The sequence below is a fragment of the Mustela nivalis genome (genome assembly GCF_964662115.1).
Source record: "Mustela nivalis genome assembly, chromosome: 1".
Taxonomy (NCBI): domain Eukaryota; kingdom Metazoa; phylum Chordata; class Mammalia; order Carnivora; family Mustelidae; genus Mustela; species Mustela nivalis.
Window position 1 is genome coordinate 157,422,492 of NC_139020.1, and position 23,655 is coordinate 157,446,146.

The 23,655-nt window shown below is 40.7% G+C and overlaps 1 protein-coding gene across 5 annotated transcripts in view; it reads right to left on the reverse strand.

The window, feature by feature from the left end:
• The window catches only part of ALDH1L1 (aldehyde dehydrogenase 1 family member L1), a 136,411-nt gene that overhangs the window by 10,844 nt on the left and 101,912 nt on the right, over positions 1-23,655 (reverse strand). For all 5 annotated transcript variants that reach the window (XM_082746176.1, XM_082746178.1, XM_082746177.1 and 2 more), the window contains 2 exons: positions 3,700-3,793; positions 1,245-1,344 (listed from right to left, as the gene is read on the reverse strand). In XM_082746176.1, the coding sequence (XP_082602302.1) occupies positions 1,245-1,344; positions 3,700-3,793 (194 nt within the window). The remainder of the gene's footprint in view (positions 1-1,244; positions 1,345-3,699; positions 3,794-23,655) is intronic.

Genomic DNA, 23,655 nt, shown 5'->3' on the forward strand with positions numbered 1-23,655 from the left:
CCCACATCCCACCTACCCAGGCCCAGTTACCACCTCCTTATAGGGAAGGGTAGGAATGTGTGTCTCCAGTATCCAATGGGATGGCATCTCAGGCCCAGCCAGCAATGGACATACAGGCTCTACTCATTCTTTAGTCACCTCAAGAGAAGAGATGAGTCCCATCCCCTGGGGGGACACCTGTGTTCACATTACAGAGAGTGGAGGACAAGAGGGAGTGGAGAGGAGACCCTGTATGCAGGCATGCTCCCTGGGGTGATGCAGGAGGAGTCAGAGTCCACACTCTTGGGGCTGAGCCCGGAGAGTCTCTTAGCTTGGAGCAGGCAGCAGACACAGGCAAAGGCAGGCAGACAGCCCCCCGTCTTGGGAGGGACTGGGTGCCAGCCTAGGCCTGAGAGAACTCCTGGCAGCAGTCCAGAATAAGTGTCCTCAGAGGCTCAAGGGAGCCTGCATTTTGGGCCTGGAAGCCCTATTTGGCGGGCGGGGGGCTGTGGGTACAAGGGAGGAGCAAGAGCTTGGCTCTCCTGGCAGCTTGGATTGCACTGCCCAGTAACATGGCCTGGGCCTTTGGCCTTGAAGTAACGGCCTTGTCACTGATGCCAAGACCCTTTGGAAATGGACTTGTCTCTCTCAGTTTCCCTATCCGAAGCTGCACTCCCTTTTATGTCTATGCTGGGCATCACATTGTCCTCTAAGGCACAGCGAGACTTAGAGGGAATGAGGCATATTTGGACACCTGGTTGAACTGACTTGTTCCCACAGGTGTGGAAAGGGGGACCAAGGCATAATAATGACAATGACAATATGAACAAAAGAACCACTGACACACAGCACCTGCCACATCTTCTTAGCCCTTCAGACTTCGTAGCTTCCTGAGTCCCTGTAATAACCATAGGCGTATTCTCCCTATGATACAGGTGAGAACACGAAGCCCAGAAACATTGAGTAACTTGCCTGAGGCTGCCCAGTGAGTCAGTGGAGGAGCTGGGCAAGTGGACACGGGAAAAAAAGAAAAGTTGTCATGCTGATTTCAGAACAGATGGAACTGTGGCTTACATTTATCATTCTGTGAAGCTGATCTCAGTAATTCTGATAGTTATGAAACTTCTTGAGAAATTTGTTTCCTGGAAGGCATATATCATTCCTTGTCCCCTAGGTCCCTTCCTGCCAGTCTAGGCCAAATGTGTGAGTTTGACTGTAGAATCAGAGATGGGTGCCCCACCTCCACCCCCCAGGCAGGCCCTCACCATCTGCACAGCCTTGCTGAGGTCACAGTCAGCAAAGATGATGAGGGGCGACTTCCCTCCCAGCTCCAGGGACACCTTCTTCACGTTACTCAGGGCGCAGCTGAAAGGGACAGAGATTGGTACGGTAGGGCTGGGTCCTTGGGAGACTGAGACATGGGGGTTCCAGGTGGAGGGGCCAAGGGAAGCTGCAAAGCATGCTTTGCTCAAAGAGCAAGGAGGGGGTCAGAAGGAGTTTCTCCCCACTCCCATGCTCATCAGCTCTCCCTAACTCCCTCCCCTTGCCACAGTGCTGCCTTTCTCCTCTTCCACACCCAGGCCTGCACCCACCGCAGGGCCTTTGCTCACACAGCCCTCTCTGGATCACTCCTCCTTCAGGCATCCTCAAAGCTCATTCCTCACTTCCTTCTGGGTTCTGCTCTGTCCCTTGCTGGGGTACCTGCTCGACTGCCCCCTATAAGTGGCATGCCCCTGTGCTCTGTGCCTGCTGTACTATGCTGCATGTTTTATTTGTGTCCAACCCTACCCATCAAAGCTTAAATCCCACCGAGGCAGGCAGGCGTTTGTCTGGTCAAGCAGCAGTGTTTGGTAAACATCCAGTGAATAAACCAAACACAGAACCATTCCCCAGTTGGGTCAGATGCCATGCCACAGGGACTCCAGCACCTCAGATTTTCAATGACAGGTGCAAACAGAGAGAAGCCAGGAATTCTGTGCATGCTACATGGTGGGCACAAAGTGGACTCACTGATACTGTCCTCTCAAGGGACACCCAAAGGACTGGGCCAGGAAAAGACAGGCATGCCACAGGGTTGGTGGGGGGCATGCTCCTCACTGAGGACTGACCCAGGAAGAGGCCTTCCATCTCAGGCACCAACCACAGCAGGCTTGAAAAGTCCCCAGAAGATGGCAGTCCCACATTAACAGGATGTCCCAAGCCCTCCTGCCCTGTAGTCCTCAGACCTGACATTTACTGAGTCCTCTCTCTGGCCTTAGCACACATGCCTATACAGCACTGGGGAGACCAGCTAGCTTTTGAATAATGACAGGTAAATAAGCCACTGTGGCTGCTTGCAACTACCCTTCCCACTGTGTCCATCAGTCCTGCACCACAGTCAGCCTCCCTCTCTTCAATGTTGAGGTTTGCTCTCCTGCACTCAAAATGAAGCAGTACAGCTCCATCTGGCCTCCTCACAGGCTGTGACATCAGCTTCTACTGACCCTAAAGACACTCTACCAGCCACACTGGCCATGGCTCCTGACCCAGAAGAGGATCCCATGTAAAGCTGTTGTGATCAAGCATGGCACCACTCAGAGTCCAGGATGCACCCTGGCTCACAAAGTGGGTGTGGGGTCAAGAGGTGAGAATCCCATCTTGTGGTGCACAGATGGGCTCATGGAGAGCAGGGTCAGAAACTGCAGAAGAGTCCAGGGAGAAGGAAGCACCCTGCACTGGGTACTACAAGGAGATGTTGTTTTAACACGAAAGAAGCCTTTCTCCTCATGGAATTTTCATGTCATAGCTGGACTGCCCAAGGGAGATCTCAAGCATGAGTCTTGCAACAGAGAAAGAGCGTGGTCACATAAGCTCAGAGAAAAGCTGCAGTATGCCCAACAGAAGCCCCAGCTCCTCTCTATTTGTACTTTTCACTAAAGTACAGATGCCTGAAATCGACCCCCTAGAATTCAGCTTCAGTGGGGTGGGGCTCAGGCATCCCACGGTTGTTTTGGGGATGCCAGGGTTACAAGGTACTATGTGGTGGTCCAGCCCTCTCCAAGCTCATCAGCTACATAGACCAGTACCACGGAACATGCAAACTACCTTTGCTGAAGTTATGGGGAAACTGAGGCCTGGAAGGGTCAGGGCTAGGCCCTAGTCATTATCATGAATTAGTGACAGAACCAGGAACACAACCCCAGCTGCCTGAGGCAAGTCCAAGGAGTAAGAGATGAGAGGATGTTCTAGAACAGAGCTGACCAATAGAGTAGAGCAAGCACCTCAAATACCAGCCACATATGTAATGGCAATTCTATTGTAGCCACTAAAAAACTAAATTAAATTTCTTTTAGTTGTAAAAGAAAACTAAAAAGAAACCAATGAAATTAATTCTAACATATTTTATTTAACCCAATTAATAAAAAATATAATTTCAACTTGCAATCAATATAAGAGTTTTTTAACAAGGCACTTTGTATACTAAGTTTTCCAAATCCGGTGGACCTTTTACATTTGAAGCACATCTCAGTACAGAGCAGCTCTGTCACACTTGTGCTGGTGGCCCCAAATTTCACTGAGTCTTCAGCAGTCCCCTGGTCTGAGTGTGCTCCACAGAGCAGCTGCACCAGCCTCACCAAGAGCTTGTCAGAAACCCAGACACAGAGTCCCAACCTGCGTGAAGCTCATACACAGCACTGCCCACATCCCAACACTGTGATCAGAAGTACTTCAACCACCTACCTCTTCATGATGTGTTTTCCCACCTCTGTGGAACCTGTGAACCCAATTTTCCGCACATCAGGATGGTCTGAGAGTCTCTGGCCAATCAGCGAGCCTGTAGTGAAGAGTGAACAAGGGGTCAGGGGGCTGCCAGGTACTGAAGGGGAGGTACAAGCTCCACCACCCTCCACATGTCCATCTTGAGGCCAGAATTCTGGGCACTGCACCCCAAGTGCTTAGTGCCCTCAGTCCCAGGGCTCACTGTGCCTCATTGCCTGCCATGGGCAGAATTGTGTCCCCTCAAAATTCATTATGTTAAAGTCGTAACCCCCAGTACCTCACATCTGACTGTATTTGGAGACAGGGTCTTTAAAGAGGTTATTAAGTTAAATGAGGCCATCTTCTCTTTTCTTCAACACACACTATCTCCTCAACTTATCTCACCCTGGCCCACCTCTTCAAATGCCATCTCCAGACACATTATCCTCTAAATGTGTCTGGGATCTGGATCCATTTGTGATTCCTCTGACTGTTCAGCATCCTTACTTGGATATCTAACAGCCTCTCAAATACAACATATTCAAAACCAAACTCTAAATCTTTCCCCAGATGTGCTCCTCCTCCAGGTTCTCCATTTCAGTAAACAACCTCTCCTTGAAACCATTTTTTGAAGCCAAAAACCTGGGAGTCAGTACTGACAGTTCCCTCCCCAACTTGTCAACTGCCCAGTCCTGGGCTTCTCCACCCCCCCAATGCCTTTGTTTCCACTGCTCCCTTGTCTCCAAGCTCATAAAACTGCATGTGCCCAGGTGAACCTGTGAAGATTTTGGTTTAGTAGGTTTGGAGTGGGATACTTGCATCCTCCCTATATAGTTAAAGTTCTATATATCATTAAAGCTCCAAATATAGTGAAATCTCTATAAGTGATGTTTTTGAAGATTTACTTATTCATTTTAGAGAAAGAGGAAGCACAAATGTAGGAAGGGGCAGAGGGAGAGAATCTTCAAGCAGACTCCCCACTGAGTGCAGAGTCCAATACAGGGCTCCATCCCACAACACATGAGATCATGACCTGAGCTGAAACCAAGAGTCAGATGCTTAACCGACTGAGCCACCCAGATGCCACAGGTCTCTAAGTGATTATGATACTAATTCCATTCCACCATTCTTGTTAAAAAGAAAATAACTGCTTGTGAGATAAATATTTGCAAAAGATGTATCTGATAAAAGGACTGTTATCCAAAATACACAAAGAGCTCAACAATAAGAAAATAAACAACCCAATTAAAAAATGGGCCAAATATCTGTACACACACCTCACCAAAAAAGATAGATGGCAAATGAGATATGTAAAGATGCTCAACATATATTATTAGAGATTGCAAATTAAAACAACACAACACACTTATTAAAATGGCCAAAATCCAAAAAGCTGACAACACCAGATGCTGGAGAGAATATGGAGCAAAAGGAATTCCCATTAATGGTTGATGAGAATGCAAAATGGTACAACTGCTTTGGAAGACAGTTTGGCCATTTCTTACAAGAGTAAACATAACCTTACTATAAGATCCATCCATCACACCCCTTGGTACTTACCAAGTGAGTTGAAAGCTTGTCTACATAAAACACTGCACACAGATGTTATTAGCAGCTTTATTCATAGCTGCCAAAACATGGAACAAACTGATATGTCCTTCAGTAGGTGAACAGATAAATCACCTGTGGCACATCCAGACAATGGAATATTATTATTCAGATTAGAAAGAAATAAGCTATCAAGCTATGAAAAGATATGGAAGAAACTTAAATGCATATTACTAAGTGCAAGAAGCCAATCTGTAAAGACTATATACCATATGACCCCAACTATATGACATTCTGGAAAAAGAAAAACTATGGAGATAGTTAAAGACTGGTGGCTTCCAAGGACTGGAGGGAGGGAGAGATGAGTAGATGGAGCACAGCGAAGTTTTAGGGCAGTGACATTTATTCTGTATACCACAATGGTAGAGGCATGTCACTATATATTTGTCACGAATGTACAACACCAAGTGTGAATCCTAATGAAAACTGTGGACTTTGAGTGATAATGACATGTCAGTGTAAGTTTGTCACTTGTTACAAACCTACCACTCTGGCATAGGATGTTGATAGTGAAGGAGGCTGTGTGCATAGGGGGTGTGGGGTATAAGGAAACTCTCTATACTTTCAACTCAATATTTCTGTGAACCTTAAACTGCTCTGAAAAATAGTGTTTTTACTATTATTACTACTAACAACAATAATATCACTCTTATAGGCTACCAAAGAAATATTTATGAGAAGGTATTATGTATCAGATTACAAAGAAATTCTCCATTTTAAAGACTTTGTTTTTAAGTAATCTCTACACCCAATGTAGAGCTAGAACTCACAGTTCTGAGATCAAGAGTTGCATGCTCCACTGACTGACAGGGCCAGGTGCCACAGAAAACTTCCATTTCAGAAAGCATTGTGTACAACTATTATGGGTTAGGTTGTATCTTACCCCATTCATATGTTGATATCCTAACCCCTAGGCCCTCATAATGTGACTTTATTTGCTCTTTCGTTAGTGGTACTTTGTTACAGCAGCACTAGCAAACAAATACATGGGCCATATTCTCTAATCATGACCTAATAAAACTAGAAATATAAGAAGAGAATTTTAGAAAAAATAAACTTGGAAATTCCTTTAGTCTTCTTTCTTACTGTATCAGAGAAGATAACAGAACTACAGTTGCATGTTAATTTGGAATAACAAAAATAGAGGAGCCAAGATGGTGGAGTATGGGACCCCATTTTAACTGGTCCCCTGAATTTAGCTGGATATCTACCAAACTATTCTGAACACCCATGAAATCAGTCTGAGGTGTAAGAATATATATTTGGATCTTTACAATCAGATAAGCACTGTTTTTTGCAAGGTAGGAAGTGCAGAGTCACAAATCTGTAGGGAGGTATCAGAAGATAAACAGAAGGGGGAGGGAGGCACCATAAGCTGGTGCATGGTAAGTGATATAACACCAGAGCACAAAATCAGAACCTTTAGAAATCTGCTCTAAGGAGTGACATACCCCCCCCCCCCAAAAAAAAGAGTGACATCCTTCTTTGAAAGGAACAGGCAGAATTCTAGGAGAGCATTATGGTCTTGGGATAGAAGCCTCAGAGACAAAGGGGCTTCCTGAACTGGCAACAAGCAGTGAAGCCAGGAATGGTTTCTCAGCTCAGATCACCAAAAACTACAAGCCAGCCTGGTTGAGAACTGCTCTTCTCTTGAGCAGCCTGAAAAAATCAGGAGCCTGGGCCCACAACCAGGCAAAAACTTACAGAGCTCTAGAGGCTGGGAAAGGGTTTTAGAGCAGTGCTCACACAGGATCCAGGGGCTGTGGGTGAGAGGGTGAGCCCGCAGTCGCTCATGGTTTTAGAAGCACAAAGGTCAGCACCAGGCCTGGGTCCCTGGGACAACCTCTGAGTCACTGCAGGGGAGGCTGTGGTTTTCAATGGCGCATACAGAAAAGGAGACTGTTTGCTCTGGAGGGTTTATTAAAGAGTGCAGACTGTGAATTTTCTGCTCCAGGCCAGAGGTTTGGGTGTGGTCATTTTTGCTCTACCCTTGGGAGAAGCACAAAAAACTGCCACAGAACAAAAGCACAAGAAGACTAGTTTCCACTGAGTCATTTCCTGACAGGGGGCAGGGTAACTCCACGCCCACAGGGTTGCCTGAGAAACAGCGTGCCATACTCCTCCCCCAGAACAGGCTGGAAGAACAAGAGGACAACAACCTTACAGACCCCATAAGACTGTAAAATCCCAACACCAGGGGAAAATAGTATGGTGAGCTCCAGGTGTTGCCTCACAGCTTGTTTATTTTTCAGATTTAACTCTCTTTTTCTTTGTTTTCTTTCTCTTATGCTTTTCCTCTGTTTTATTCTTTTTACTTTTTTCTTCTTTCAGTTAGATGTTTATTATATCAACTTGTAATTCATAGTAGCTTTTTAACTTGTATTTTTTCACACCTGTATGTTTTTATAGGCATATGCTCTTTTGTAGTTCTTTCTTTACTATTCAATATTACATATATATGTAATATATATACATAAAATTACAAGAAAAGTAAAATTTTTATATATAGATATAAAAGTTTTATTTTCATAAATGAGATATATACATACATATACTTTTACTTTCATATATATGTATATAAAAATTTTACTTTCATATATGTATAAAAGTTTTACTTTCCTTTTAATTTTGGCAAATAGTGTTTTCTAACACATGAACCAAAATACACACAGGAACAACTGAAACACCCTGCTTTGTCCACACTGAAAGATTATAGCTCCCCTTCCTTCATCCCCCCTTTTTAAAATTTTTTAATTTAATAGATTTTATTCTTGTGTTTCATTCTGGATTTGTTTTATCAGTGATGGCTTCTCACTGCTCTGGATTTAGCTAGGGTACACCTTGCTTGGGTCATAGTTGATATTTTGGACCCTACTCCTTCACTCAACCATCCCCCAACAGAATGACTAGGAGGAGAAACTCTCATCAAAGAAAATAACCAGAGACAATGTAATCTACCATAGAACTAATGGATATGGATATAAGCAAAGTGTCAGAGAGAGAATTCAGGATCGCAATCATGACAACAATAGCTAGGATTGAAAAGCATTAGTGAAAATATAGAATCTCTAAGAGCATAATGAGATCTAATCAGGCCATAGAAAAACTTGCTATGAATGAGATGCAATCTAAATTGGATGCTCTCACAGCTAGGGTAAATGAGGCAGAAGAGAGAATTAGTGATCTAGAAGACAGGCTGATAGAAAGGAGGAAGCTGGGGAAAATAGGGACAGGTAGCTAGTAGCACCTAAGAAAAGAATTGCAGAGATTAATGATGCCATGAAATGTTCCAGTGTCAAAATTATTGGGATCCCCAAGGGAGTGGAGGGGGAGGTGCTAGAAGGCATATTTGAGGAAATGATAGCTGAGAACTTCCCTAATCTGGGAAAGGAAACAAGCATTCCTGTCTAAGAGGCAGAGAAGGCCCCTCCCCAAATCAATAAATAGATCAACACCCCAACATACAATAGTGAAGCTTGCAAATTTTACAGCCAAGGAAGCAGTCCAGGGAGTGGAGGTTCCTTACATATGGAGGGAGGAATATCAGAATAACGTCAGACCTGTCCACAGAAACATGGAAAGCTAAGAAAGAGCTGGAAGGACATATTCAGACTACTAAGTGAAAAGAACATGAAGCCAAGAATACTTTACCCACCAAGGCTGTCATTCAGAAAGGACGGAGAGATCAAGAGCTTTCAGGAAAGAAGAAACTAAAAGAATATGCAACCGCTAAACCAGCCCTGTAAGAAATATTAAGGGGGATTCTGTAAACGAAGAGAAACCCCAACAATCACATAGACAAAAAAGAAAAAAAAATCTATAGGAAAAGGGACTTTATAGGCATTACAATAGCACTAAATTCATATTTCAATAGGTACTCTAAAAGGAAATGGGCTAAATGCTCCCATCAAAAGACATATGGTTTCAGATTGGATAAAAAAGCAAGACCCATCCATGTTGTCTAAAAGAGACTCATATTGAATCTAAAGACACATCCAGATTGAAATTGAGGGGATGGAGAACTATCTACCATGCTAATGAACCTCAAAAGAAAGCTGAGGTAGCAACCTTCATATTAGAAAAATTTGATTTTTAGCCAAAGACCATAATAAGAGATGTAGAGGAACATTATATTATACTTAAAGGTTCTATACAGTAAGAATATACAACAATTGTAAACATCTATGCCTCCAACATGGAAGCAGCCAATTTTATCAACCAACTAATAATGAAATGAAAATAAAGAAACATATTGATAATAATACAGTAATAAATAGTAGGAGACTTCAACACTCCACTCACAGCATCAGACAGATCATTTAAGAAAAAGATCAAAAAGAAATAAGACTACTGGGGTGCCTGGGTGGCTCAGTGGGTTAAGCCGCTGCCTTTGGCTCAGGTCATGATCTCAGGGTCTTGGGATCAAGTCCCACGTTGGGCTCTCTGCTCAGCAGGGAGCGTGCTTCCTCCTCTCTCTCTCTCTGCCTGCCTCTCTGCCTACTTGTGATCTCTCTGTCAAATAAATAAATAAAATCTTTAAAAAAAAAAAAAAGAAAGAAAGAAGACTACTGAAGGACACATTGGACCAGATGGACTTTGTAGATATATAAAGAACATTCCATCCTAAAACATACAATACTCATTGTATGAGTATTGTACAAAATACTCATTCTTCTCAATGGGACATGGAACCACATACTAGATCATAAATCAGGTCTAAACCAATTCCAAAAGATTGGGATTATTCTCTGCATATTTTAAGACCACATGCTTTGAAACTGGAACTCAATCACAAGAAAACATTTGGATGGAATTCAAACACTTGGAAGTTAAAGAGCATCTTGCTAAAGAATGATTGGGTCAACCATGAAATTAAAGAAGAATGTGAAAAATTCATGGAAACTAATGAGAATGAAAACACACCGGTCCAAAACCCATGGGATATGGCAAAAGTGGTCCTAAGGGGGGAAATACATAGCCATCCAAGCCTCTTTCAAAAAATTGGAAAAATGCCAAATGCATAAGCTAACATTACACCTAAAAGACCTGGAGAAAGAACAGCAAAGAAAGCCTAAACCAAGCAGATGAGAAATAATAAAGATTAGAGCAGAAATCAATGAAACAGAGTTCCGGGGGAGGAGTCAAAATGGCGGAGAAGTAGCAGGCTGAGACTGCTTCAGCTAGCCGGAGATCAGCTAGAGAGCTTATCTAAAGATTGCAAACACCTGAAAATCCATCGGCAGATTGAAGACAAGAAGAACAGCAATTCTGGAAACAGAAAAACAACCACTTTCTGAAAGGTAGGACCGGTGGAGAAGTGAATCCAAAGCGACAGGAAGACAGACCCCGGGGGGAGGGGCCGGGTCCCAGCATCAGCGGAGCAACGGCGCACAAAATCAGGACTTTTAAAAGTTTGTTCCGCTGAGGGACATCGCTCCAAACGCTAAACTGGAGCGAAGCCCACACGGGGTCAGCGTGGCCTCAGGTCCCGCAGGGTCACAGAAGGATCGGGGGTGTCTGAGTGTCGCAGAGCTTGCGGGTATTGGAACGGGAAAGCTGGCTACAGAGACAGAGCTGACAGTAAGCTCGCAGCTCGGTGTTACCTTGAACCAGTCGCAGGTTCGGTGAGCTCGGAGCGCGGCCGGAGGTCAGGCAGACGGGAGTAACTGGGCGCTGTTCTCTGAGGGCGCACTGAGGAGTGTGGCCCTGGGCTCTCGGCTCCTCCGGGCCGGAGACCAGGAGGCCGCCATTTGTATTCCCGCCCTCCGGAACTCTACGGAAAGCGCTCAGGGATCAAAAGCTCCTGAAAGCAAACCCGAGCGGATTACTCACCCCGGCCCCGGGTAAGGGCGGTGTATTTCCGCCTGGGGCAAAGACACTTGAGAATCACAACAGGCCCATCCCCCAGAAGATCAACAAGAAATCCAGCCGAGACCAACTTCACCTACCAAGGAGTGCGGTTTCAATACCAAGGAGAGCAGCAGAATTCCAGAGGAGGACAAAGCCAAGCGCGGAACTCATGGCTTTTTCCCTGTGATTTTTTTTTTAGTCTTGCAGTTAATTTAATTTTTTTCTTTTTCATTCTTTGTTGTTTTTTTTCTCGCCTTCGGGTAAAAAAAATTTTTTTTAACTGTTACCTTTTTCTTTTTTAACGATTTTTTACTAGTTTATCTAATATATATACTTTTTCTTTTTTACATTTTTCTTAGGTGTTTTCTTTTTTTAATTCTTTTCTTTTCTTTTTTTTTCTTTTTTCTTTTTTTTTTGCCTTTCTTCCTTTTTGAACCTCTTTTTATCCCCTTTCTCCCCCCTCACGATTTGGGATCTCTTCTAATTTGGTTAAAGCATATTTTCCAGGGGTTGTTGCCAACCTTTTAGTATTTTACTTGCCCCTTCATATACCCTTATGTGGACAAAATGACAAGACGGAAAAATTCAACACAAAAAAAAGAACAAGAGGCAGTAGCGAAGGCTAGGGACCTAATCAATACAGACATTGGTAATATGTCAGATCTAGAGTTCAGAATGACAATTCTCAAGGTTCTAGCCGGGCTCGAAAAAGGCATGGAAGATATTAGAGAAACCCTCTCGAGAGATATAAAAGCCCTTTCTGGAGAAATAAAAGAACTAAAATCTAACCAAGTTGAAATCAAAAAAGCTATTAATGAGGTGCAATCAAAAATGGAGGCTCTAACTGCTAGGATAAATGAGGCAGAAGAAAGAATTAGTGATATAGAAGACCAAATGACAGAGAATAAAGAAGCTGAGCAAAAGAGGGACAAACAGCTACTGGACCACGAGGGGAGAATTCGAGAGATAAGTGACACCATAAGACGAAACAACATTAGAATAATTGGGATTCCAGAAGAAGAAGAAAGAGAGAGGGGAGCAGAAGGTATACTGGAGAGAATTATTGGGGAGAATTTCCCCAATATGCCAAAGGGAACGAGCATCAAAATTCAGGAGGTTCAGAGAACGCCCCTCAAAAACAATAAGAATAGGCCCACACCCCGTCACCTAATAGTAAAATTTACAAGTCTCAGTGACAAAGAGAAAATCCTGAAAGCAGCCCGGGAAAAGAAGTCTGTAACATACAATGGTAAAAATATTAGATTGGCAGCTGACTTATCCACAGAGACCTGGCAGGCCAGAAAGAGCTGGCATGATATTTTCAGAGCACTAAACGAGAAAAGCATGCAGCCAAGAATACTATATCCAGCTAGGCTATCATTGAAAATAGAAGGAGAGATTAAAAGCTTCCTGGACAAACAAAAACTGAAAGAATTTGCAAGCACCAAACCAGCTCTACAGAAAATATTGAAAGGGGTCCTCTAAGCAAAGAGAGAGCCTACAAGTGGTAGATCAGAAAGGAACAGAGACCATATACAGTAACAGTCACCTTACAGGCAATACAATGGCACTAAATTCATATCTCTCAATAGTTACCCTGAATGTTAATGGGCTAAATGCCCCTGTCAAAAGACACAGGGTATCAGAATGGATAAAAAAACAAAATCCATCTATATGTTGCCTCCAAGAAACTCATTTTAAGCCCAAAGACACCTCCAGATTTAAAGTGAGGGGGTGGAAAAGAATTTACCATGCTAATGGACATCAGAAGAAAGCAGGAGTGGCAATCTTTATATCAGATCAATTAGATTTTAAGCCAAAGACTATAATAAGAGATGAGGAAGGACACTATATCATACTCAAAGAGTCTGTCCAACAAGAAGATTTAACAATTTTAAATATCTATGCCCCCAACGTGGGAGCAGCCAACTATATAAACCAATTAATAACAAAATCAAAGAAACACATCAACAACAATACAATAATAGTAGGGAACTTTAACACTCCCCTCACTGAAATGGACAGATCATCCAAGCAAAAGATCAGCAAGGAAATAAAGGCCTTAAACGACACACTGGACCAGATGGACATCAGAGATATATTCAGAATATTTCATCCCCAAGCAACAGAATACACATACTTCTCTAGTGCACATGGAACATTCTCCAGAATAGATCACATCCTCGGTCCTAAGTCAGGACTCAACCGGTATCAAAAATTGGGATCATTCCCTGCATATTTTCAGACCACAATGCTCTAAAGCTAGAACTCAACCACAAAAGGAAGTTTGGAAAGAACCCAAATACATGGAGACTAAACAGCATCCTTCTAAATAATGAATGGGTCAACCGGGAAATTAAAGAAGAATTGAAAAAAATCATGGAAACAAATGATAATGAAAATACAACGGTTCAAAATCTCTGGGACACAACAAAGGCAGTCCTGTGAGGAAAGTATATAGCGGTACAAGCCTTTCTCAAGAAACAAGAAAGGTCTCAGGTACACAACCTAACCCTACACCTAAAGGAGCTAGAGAAAGAACAAGAAAGAAACCCTAAGCCCAGCAGGAGAAGAGAAATCATAAAGATCAGAGCAGAAATCAATGAAATAGAAACCAAAAAAAACAATAGAACAAATCAACGAAACTAGGAGCTGGTTCTTTGGAAGAATTAATAAAATTGATAAATCCCTGGCCTGACTTATCAAAAAGAAAAGAGAAAGAACCCAAATAAATAAAATCATGAAGGAAAGAGGAGACATCACAACTAACACCAAAGAAATACAAACTATTATAAGAACATACTATGAGCAACTCTACGGCAATAAATTTGACAATCTGGAAGAAATGGATGCATTCCTAGAAACATATAAACTACCACAACTGAACCAGGAAGAAATAGAAAGCATGAACAGACCCATAACCAGTAAGGAGATTGAAACAGTCATTAAAAATCTCCAAACAAACAAAAGCCCAGGGCCAGACGGCTTCCCGGGGGAATTCTACCAAACATTTAAAGAAGAACTAATTCCTATTCTCCTGAAACTGTTCCAAAAAATAGAAATGGAAGGAAAACTTCCAAACTCATTTTATGAGGCCAGCATCACCTTGATCCCAAAACCAGACAAGGATCCCACCAAAAAAGAGAGCTATAGACTAATATCCTTGATGAACACAGATGCGAAAATACTCAACAAAATACTAGCCAATAGGATTCAACAGTACATTAAAAGGATTATTCACCACGACCAAGTGGGATTTATTCCAGGGCTGCAAGGTTGGTTCAACATCCACAAATCAGTCAATCTGATACAACACATCAATAAAAGAAAGAACAAGAACCATATGATACTCTCAGTAGATGCTGAAAAAGCATTTGACAAAGTACAGCATCCCTTCCTGATCAAAACTCTTCAAAGTGTAGGGATAGAGGGCACATACCTCAATATCAACAAAGCCATCTATGAAAAACCCACCGCAAATATCATTCTCAATGGAGAAAAACTGAAAGCTTTTCCTCTAAGGTCAGGAACACGGCAGGGATGTCCATTATCACCACTGCTATTCAACATAGTACTAGAGGTCCTAGCCTCAGCAATCAGACAACAAAAGGAAATTAAAGGCATCCAAATCGGCAAAGAAGAAGTCAAATTATCACTCTTCGCAGATGATATGATACTATATGTGGAAAACCCAAAAGACTCCACTCCAAAACTGCTAGAACTTATACAGGAATTCAGTAACGTGTCAGGATATAAAATCAATGCACAGAAATCAGTTGCATTTCTCTACAACAACAGCAAGACAGAAGAAAGAGAAATTAAGGAGTCAATCCCATTTACAATTGCATCCAAAACCATAAGATACCTAAGAATAAACCTAACCAAAGAGACACAGAATCTATACTCAGAAAACTATAAAGTACTCATGAAAGAAATTGAGGAAGACACAAAGAAATGGAAAAATGTTCCATGCTCCTAGATTGGAAGAATAAATATTGTGAAAATGTCTATGCTACCTAAAGCAATCTACACATTTAACGCAATTCCTATCAAAGTACCATCCATCTTTTTCAAAGAAATGGAACAAATAATGCTAAAATTTATATGGAACCAGAAAAGACCTCGAATAGCCAAAGGGATATTGAAAAAGAAAGCCAACGTTGGTGGCATCACAATTCCGGACTTCAAGCTCTATTACAAAGCTGTCATCATCAAGAGAGCATGGTACTGGCACAAAAACAGACCCATAGATCAATGGAACAGAATAGAGAGCCCAGAAATAGACCCTCAACTCTACAGTCAACTAATCTTCGACAAAGCAGGAAAGAATGTCCAATGGAAAAAAGACAGCCTCTTCAATAAATGGTGCTGGGAAAATTGGACAGCCACATGCAGAAAAATGAAATTGGACCATTTCCTTATACCACACACAAGGACCTCAATGTGCGAAAGGAATCCATCAAAATCCTTGAGGAGAACACAGGCAGCAACCTCTTTGACCTCAGCCGCAGCAACATCTTCCTTGAAACAACGCAAAAGGCAAGGGAAGCAAGGGCAAAAATGAACTATTGGGACTTTATCAAGATCAAAAGCTTTTGCACAGCAAAGGAAACAGTTAACAAAATCAAAAGACAACTGACAGAATGGGAGAAGATATTTGCAAACGACATATCAGATAAAGGACTAGTGTCCAGAATCTATAAAGAACTTAGCAAACTCAACACCCAAAGAACAAATAACCCAATCAAGAAATGGGCAGAGCACATGAACAGACACTTCTGCAAAGAAGACATCCAGATGGCCAACAGACACATGAAAAAGTGCTCCATATCACTCGGCATCAGGGAAATACAAATCAAAACCACAATGAGATATCACCTCACACCAGTCAGAATGGCTAAAATCAACAAGTCAGGAAATGACAGATGCTGGCGAGGATGTGGAGAAAGGGGAACCCTCCTACACTGTTGGTGGGAATGCAAGCTGGTGCAACCTCTCTTGAAAACAGCATGGAGGTTCCTCAAAATGTTGAAAATAGAACTGCCCTATGACCCAGCAATTGCACTATTGGGTATTTACCCTAAAGATATGAACGTAGTGATCCAAAGGGGCACGTGCACCCGAATGTTTATAGCAGCAATGTCCACAATAGCCAAACTATGGAAAGAACCTAGATGTCCATCAACAGATGAATGGATCAAGAAGATGTGGTATATATACACAATGGAATACTATGCAGCCATCAAAAGAAATGAAATCTTGCCATTTGCGACAACATGGATGGAACTAGAACGTATCATGCTTAGCGAAATAAGTCAAGCGGAGAAAGACAACTATCATATGATCTCCCTCATATGAGGAAGTGGTGATGCAACATGGGGGCTTAAGTGGGTACGAGAAGAATCAATGAATCAAGATGGGATTGGGAGGGAGACAAACCATAAGTGACTCTTAATCTCACAAAACAAACTGAGGGTTGCTGGGGGGAGGGGGTTTGGGAGAAGGGGGTGGGATTATGGACATTGGGGAGGGTATGTGCTTTGGTGAGTGCTGTGAAGTGTGTAAACCTGGTGATTCACAGAACTGTACCCTTGGGGATAAAAATATATGTTTATAAAAAATAAAAAATTAATAAAAAAAAAGAAATCAATGAAACAGAAACCAGAAAAATAGTAGAACAGAACAATGAAACTAGAAGCTGCTTCCACAAAAGAATTAATAAAATTGATAAACCTCAGGCCAGAGTTATCCAAAAAAGAGAGAGAAAGAGAGAGAGAGAAAAAAGGGACCCAAATTAATAAAATCAAGAATGAAAGGGAAGAAATCACACTTAACAACAAGGAAATAGAAACAATTATTAGAAATTATTACCAGCAACTATATGCCTACAAATAAAGCAATCTGGAAGAAATGGAAGACTTCCTGGAAACTTATAAACTATCCACACTGAAACAAGAAAAAATACACATTTTGAACAGAACAATAAGCAGCAAGGAAGTTGAAAGAGTAATCAAAAGCCTCCCAACACACATGAGTCCAGGGCTTCCCAAGGAAATACTACCAAACACTTAAAGAAGAAATTACACCAATTCTACTGAAGCTGTTTCAAAAGACAGAAATAGAAGAAAAACTTTCATACTTGTTCTATGAGGCCAGCATTACTCTGACCCCCAAAACAGGCAAAGACCCCATCAAAAAGGATAATTTCAGATCAATATCACTGATGAACATGCATGCCAAAATACTCAACAGCATCCTACAGTACATTATTAGTACAGTACAGTACATCATTCTACCAACAGCATCCAACAGTACATTAGAAGTATTATCAACCAAAAACAGGTGTGATTTATTCCTGGGATGCAAGGTTGCTTCAACATTTGCAAATCAATCAACATAATAAAGCATTTAATAAAAGAAAACATAAGAAAGGTATGATTCTCTCAACTGATGGAAAAAAGCATTTGACAAAATACAGTCTCCTTTCCTGATTAAAACTCTTCGAAGTGTAGAGAGAGAAGGAACATACCACAATTATCATAAAAACCATCTATGAAAAGTGCATAGAGAATGACATTCTCAATGGGGGAAAACTGAGAGCTTTTCCCCTGAGGTCGGGAACATGACAAGGATGCCCACTCTCACCACAAGCTATTCAACAGAAGTCCTAGCCTCAGCAATCAGACAACAAAGAGAAATAAAATACACATTCAAATTGGCAAGGAAGAAGTCAAACTTTCTCTCTTTCCAGATGACATGAGACTTTATGTGGAAAACCCAAAAGACTACACCCACAAATTACTACAACTCATACAGCAATTCAGTAATGTGGCAGGATACAAAATCAATACATAGAAATGAATTGCATTTCTATATACTAAGAATAGAAAGAGAAATTAAGGAATTGATTCCATTTACAATAGCACCAAAAACCCATAAGATACCCAGGAATAAATCTAACCAAAGATGTGAAGGGTCTATACTCCACAAACTACAGAACACTTATGAAAGAAATTGAGCAAGACACAAACAGATGGAAAAATATCCCATACACATGGTTGGCAGAATAAACACTGTTAAAATGTCTGTGCTGCCCAGAACAATCTATACTCTCAATGCCATTCATATCATCCATCTCAAGTACCATTGGCATTTTTCAAAGAACTGGGACAAACAATCCTAAAAGTTGGATGGAACCCAAAAAGACCCTGAATTGACAGGGGAATGTTGAAAGAGAAAACAAAAGCTTGAAGTATCACAAGCTGTATTACATATACGAGCTGTATTACAAAGCTGTGATCATCAAGACAGCATAGTATTGGCACAAAAACAGACATATAGATCAATGGAAGAGAACAGAGACCGCAGAAATGGACCCTCAATTAATGGTCAACTAATCTTCAACAAATCAGGAAAAAATATCTAATGGAAAAAAAGTCTCTTCAATAAATGGTGCTCGGAAAATTGGACAGACACATGCAGAAGAATGAAAGTGCACCATTCTCTTATACCATATACGAAGACAAACTTAAAATTCATGAAAGACCTCAATATGACACAGGAAATCCATCCAAATCCTGGAAAACATAGGCAGTAACCTCTCTGACATAAGCCACAGCAGCTTCTTTCAAGACACATCTCCAAAGGCAAGGGAAACAAAAGCAAACATGAACTTGTGGGACTTCATCAAGATAAAAAGATTCTGCACAGCAAAGGAAACAGTTACCAAAACTAAGAGGCAAGCCACAGAATGGGAGAAGATATTTGTAAATGACACTACAAACAGATGGCATCTAAGATCTATAAAGAACTTCTCAAAGTCAACACCCAAAACACAAATAACCCAGTCAAGAAATGGGCAGAACACATGAACAGACACTTCAATGAAGACATACAAATAGCTAACAGACACATGAAAAAATGTTCAGCATCATTAGCCATCAAGGAAATTCAAATCAAAAGAGACTATGGACTGTGAAAAGCAATCTGAGGGTTATGAAGGGGTGGGGGGTGGGAGGTTGGGGGAGCCAGGTGATGGGTATTAAGGAGGGCACGTATTGCATGGAGCACTGGGTGTGGTGCAAAAACAATGAATTCTGTTACACTGAAAAGATATAAAAAAAAAAAAACACATTGAGATACCACCTTACACCAGTTAGAATCCCCCAAATTAACAAGACAGGAAACAACATGTGTTGGTGAGGATGTGGAGAAAGGGGAACCCTCTTACACTGTTGGTAGGAATCCAAGCTGGTGCAGCCACTCTGGAAAACAGTATGGAGGTTCCTCAAGACATTAAAAATAGAGCTACCCTACAACCCAGGAGTTGTACTACTAGGTATTTATCCCGAAGATACAGTTGTAGTGAAAAAGAAGGGCCACATGCACCCAATGTTCATAGCAACATGTCTACAATAGTCAAACTATGGAAGGAGATGAGATATCCTTAAACAGATGAATGAATAAAAAGATGTGGTTCATATAGACAATGGAATATTACTCAGCCATCAGAAAGGATGAATACTTAACATTTGCATTGACAGGGATGGAACTGGAGGGGATTATGGTAAGTAGAATAAGTCAAACAGAGAAAGACAATTATCATATGGTTTCACTCATATGTGGAACAGAAGGAATAGCATGGAGGACATTAGGGGAAGAGAGGGAAACCTGAGGGGGAAGAAATCCAAGAGGAAGATAAACCATGAGATACTCTGAATTCTAGGAAACAAACTGAGGTTTACAGAAAGAAGGGGGGGGGGTGGGAGGATGGGGTAGCTACATGATGAGTATTAAGGAGGGCAGGTGTTATGATGAGCACTGGGTGTTATATGCAACTAATGAATCAGTGAACAGAATTTTTAAAATCTTTAAAAATAAAAATTTTAAAAATTGAAAACGTTAGCTTAAAAAATAATAAAATTATGGGGACGCCTGGGTGGCTCAGTTGGTTGAGCAGCTGCCTTCGGCTCGGGTCATGATCCCAGCGTCCTGGGATCGAGTCCCACATTGGGCTCCTTGCTCCGCAGGGAGCCTGCTTCTCCCTCTGACTCTGCCTTCCACTCTGTCTGCCTGTGCTCGCTCTCACTCTCTCTCTGACAAATAAATAAAAAAAATCTTTAAAAATAATAATGATAATAAAAGTATGAACACAAGTTCAAAGGGTATTCTAAAAAAAAAAAAAGGTAATGAGGATGGCATCACTTCTGAAGGCTAACATGAGGAGTGCTGTTGACAATTCCCAGCAAAATAAGGGTCACTGATGAAAATCATTAAAAAAAAAAAATTTTAAGTCTCTGAAAATTTTCTTAAATTTCCATATAGCAAGTGAAGAAACATTTATTCAAGTTCATCTACTAAATCTCAGGAGGAACAATGAGAGTCTGTGATACTTGTACCGTGAACAATTCTCTCCTTCCACATCTCCCCTCTCCCTCCACATGATGGAAACTCCACCCCAGGTGGGTATGGACATTAAGGTAGAGTTCCTCTCCTCCGGCTGCTAGTTCAGGGATATGACATTTTACTAAGAGGGGGCAGTCCATCACCATTTTTCTTCTCCTCCAACTCTGTGTTTTAGAAGCCAAATTCCTGGTAAGTATGGCCTCCACCCAATCCCCACTCATAAAGTGAAGGCTCTACCCTGGATGTGGCAGGTTGAGACTATTGGAAACTTATCTGTTTCCTCATAGGGCCCAACATCTGAGGCAGTGGTTCTGAGATTTTGGGTGGGCAAGAATAGAGATACTAACTTTATTTGAAACTGTGGGGGAAGTTCAAATATAAGGGTATTTGAAAAACAATGGAGATTTTGGGGGTGAGCAATTAAGAGAAGGCTGACAGCTCTATGACAGCAATGAGGTAAACTACAGTTAGTTTACCAGAGAGAACCAGGGAAGTGCTCTCTGGGTAAGAACAAACCTCAAAGCATGGCCTCAATAACTACCCCTGCAAAGGGTTCCAAATTTAATTGGATCAATTGTAGAGCAATCTATGACCCAGAGCATTGTTGAAAACACTAGAGCAAGAAGACTGTAGTTAATGGAGCTGAACTGCTGACTGTGATACCAAAGGGGGCACATAGCTTAACAGGGAGACCAGGGGAAAAGAGTCAAAGAGAGCCCCACTAAAATTGCTGTCATCTTGTGCTCAAGGCTGTGCTCCCTGAGGAGTGGCATCACTGGCTATACACCACATGGAAAACAGACTTCACTTAAATAGCTTAGCCAAAGTCACTAAAGACATAAACAAGCAAATAATGAAAACAAGGGAAAGGGAAAAAGAGGGCCAATATCCAGAGCTGGCACAATATATTACCTAAATTATCCACCTTTTAACAAAGGAAGCTATGATGCAAGCAAAGAAATAGAAAAGTGTAACCCATCAGGAGAAAATAAAGAAAGAAAGAAAGAAAGAAAGAAAGAAAGAAAGAAAGAAAGAAAGAAAGAAAGAAAGAAGAAGGCAATACAAGTTGAGGGGGGCCAGATGTTATACTTAACAAAGATTTCAAAGCAGCCATTATGAGTGTGTTCAAATAACTAAAGGAAACGATGCATAAAGGAAGCTAGGACGGCAATGTCTCATTAAGTAGACAATAATCAATAAATTAAGTAAAAACATGTAGAAATTCTGCAACTAGAATGTACAGTAACTGAGTAAGAAATTCATTAGAGGGGCTCAACAGTAGGATTGAACTGGCAGAAGAAAGACTCCATGAACTTGAGGTTAATTAGAGAATATGTAATCTAAAGAAGAGAAAGGAAAAAAAAAAAATGAATAGAGCCTCAGAGGAGAGTGGGTTACCATTAAGCATACTGACATATGTATAATGAGAGTACCTGAAGGTGAGGAGAAAAAAGAACAGAGGGAAATGTTAGAGTAAATAATGGCTGAAAACTTTCCAAACTTGATGAAAAATAGTCTAAAAATCCATGAAATTCAATGAATTCCACATAAAATAACCATAAGAAGACCCACTCCCAAATGCATCTTAGTAAAAATGGTGAAAAAATACAAAGCAGTAAATAAAAATGACTCATTGTATATAAAAGAATACCAATAATATTAATAGCTGACTTCTTATCAGAAACAATAGAGGCCCAGAGGGAGTGGATACATTTGAAATGCTGAAAGAACAAAACTGTCAACCAAGAATCTTATATTCAGCAGTTATCTTTCAAAAAATAAAGGCAAAATAAAGACATTTCCAGATAAACAAAACTTAGATAATTTGTTGCCAGCAGACTCACATTAAGAGAAATCTACCAAAGGAAGTTCTTCCAGTTAAAAGCAAGTCATACAGGCAATAATCTGAATCCACCAGAGTGCACCAGTAAAGGTGATTATATAATTATAAAAGCTTAAATGAATATTTCCTTTTCTTTCTTAACTAAGCTAAAAAGCAATTGTATAGAATAATATGTATATAATTGTATTGTTGGATTTCTAACAAATACAAATGAAATATACTTGACAATAATAGCAGAAAGAAGGTAGTAAGGAAATGGAGTAAGAAAGTAGCAACAGAGTAATTCAAGAACAGGAACAAATGAAGAGAACCAGAAATGTAAATGAGGTTAATACAGCAAACACTGTAATTATGTATTTTCTCTCCTTTCTTTTTAACTTCTTCCATAGACATAAAATTATATAAAGTTATAGCAATGTAACAATGATAAGTACACAGAAATATGTGACAAAACATCACAGAAAGGGAGAAGGGATACTACAGTTTGGTAGGAATAGCACTTTTTCACTGGGATTAAGTTATCATAAATCTGAAGTATTTTTTGATGACTTAGGAAGTATATGGTAAATCCTAGAGTAACCACTGGGAAAAAACTAAAAACTATACAGTGAAAAAAATCATTAAAAGAATTATAATGTTACACTAGAAAATATTCACTCAATGTAAAGAAAACCGTAGAAGAGAAATAAAAACAAAAGACAGGAGACACAGAGAGCAAAAAGTAAAATTGCAGACATAAATCCAACTCTATCAATAATAACAGTAAATATGAATGAATAAAACAATCCAGTCAGAAAGCCAGAGACTGTCACATGGGATCAAAACAAGATCCAAGTATCTGCTGTCCAAGGAGACATCAGATAAAGATAGGTTGCAAGTTAAAGGATGAAAAGAATATATCATACAAACAAAAACCATAAGAAAGCTGGAGTAGCTATGCTAATGTCAGATGAAGTAGACTATAAGACAAAAATATTATGAAAAAGAAAGAGGGACATTTATATAATAATGAAAATGTCAATCAAAAGGTAGGAGATATAATCAAAGCTCTCTTTGAATGATTAACTTATTTAAATGACAAAAGCAGAAATAAATGAATTAAACTTTCAACTCAAAAAGATACAAAAAAAACACACAGGAGAACACAGTAGGAAATAATAATGAAAGCAGAGAAAAAAACAGAATAGCAATGGAATGGGTAAAGAAATTTGAGGGCTCTTTTGTTTTTGAGG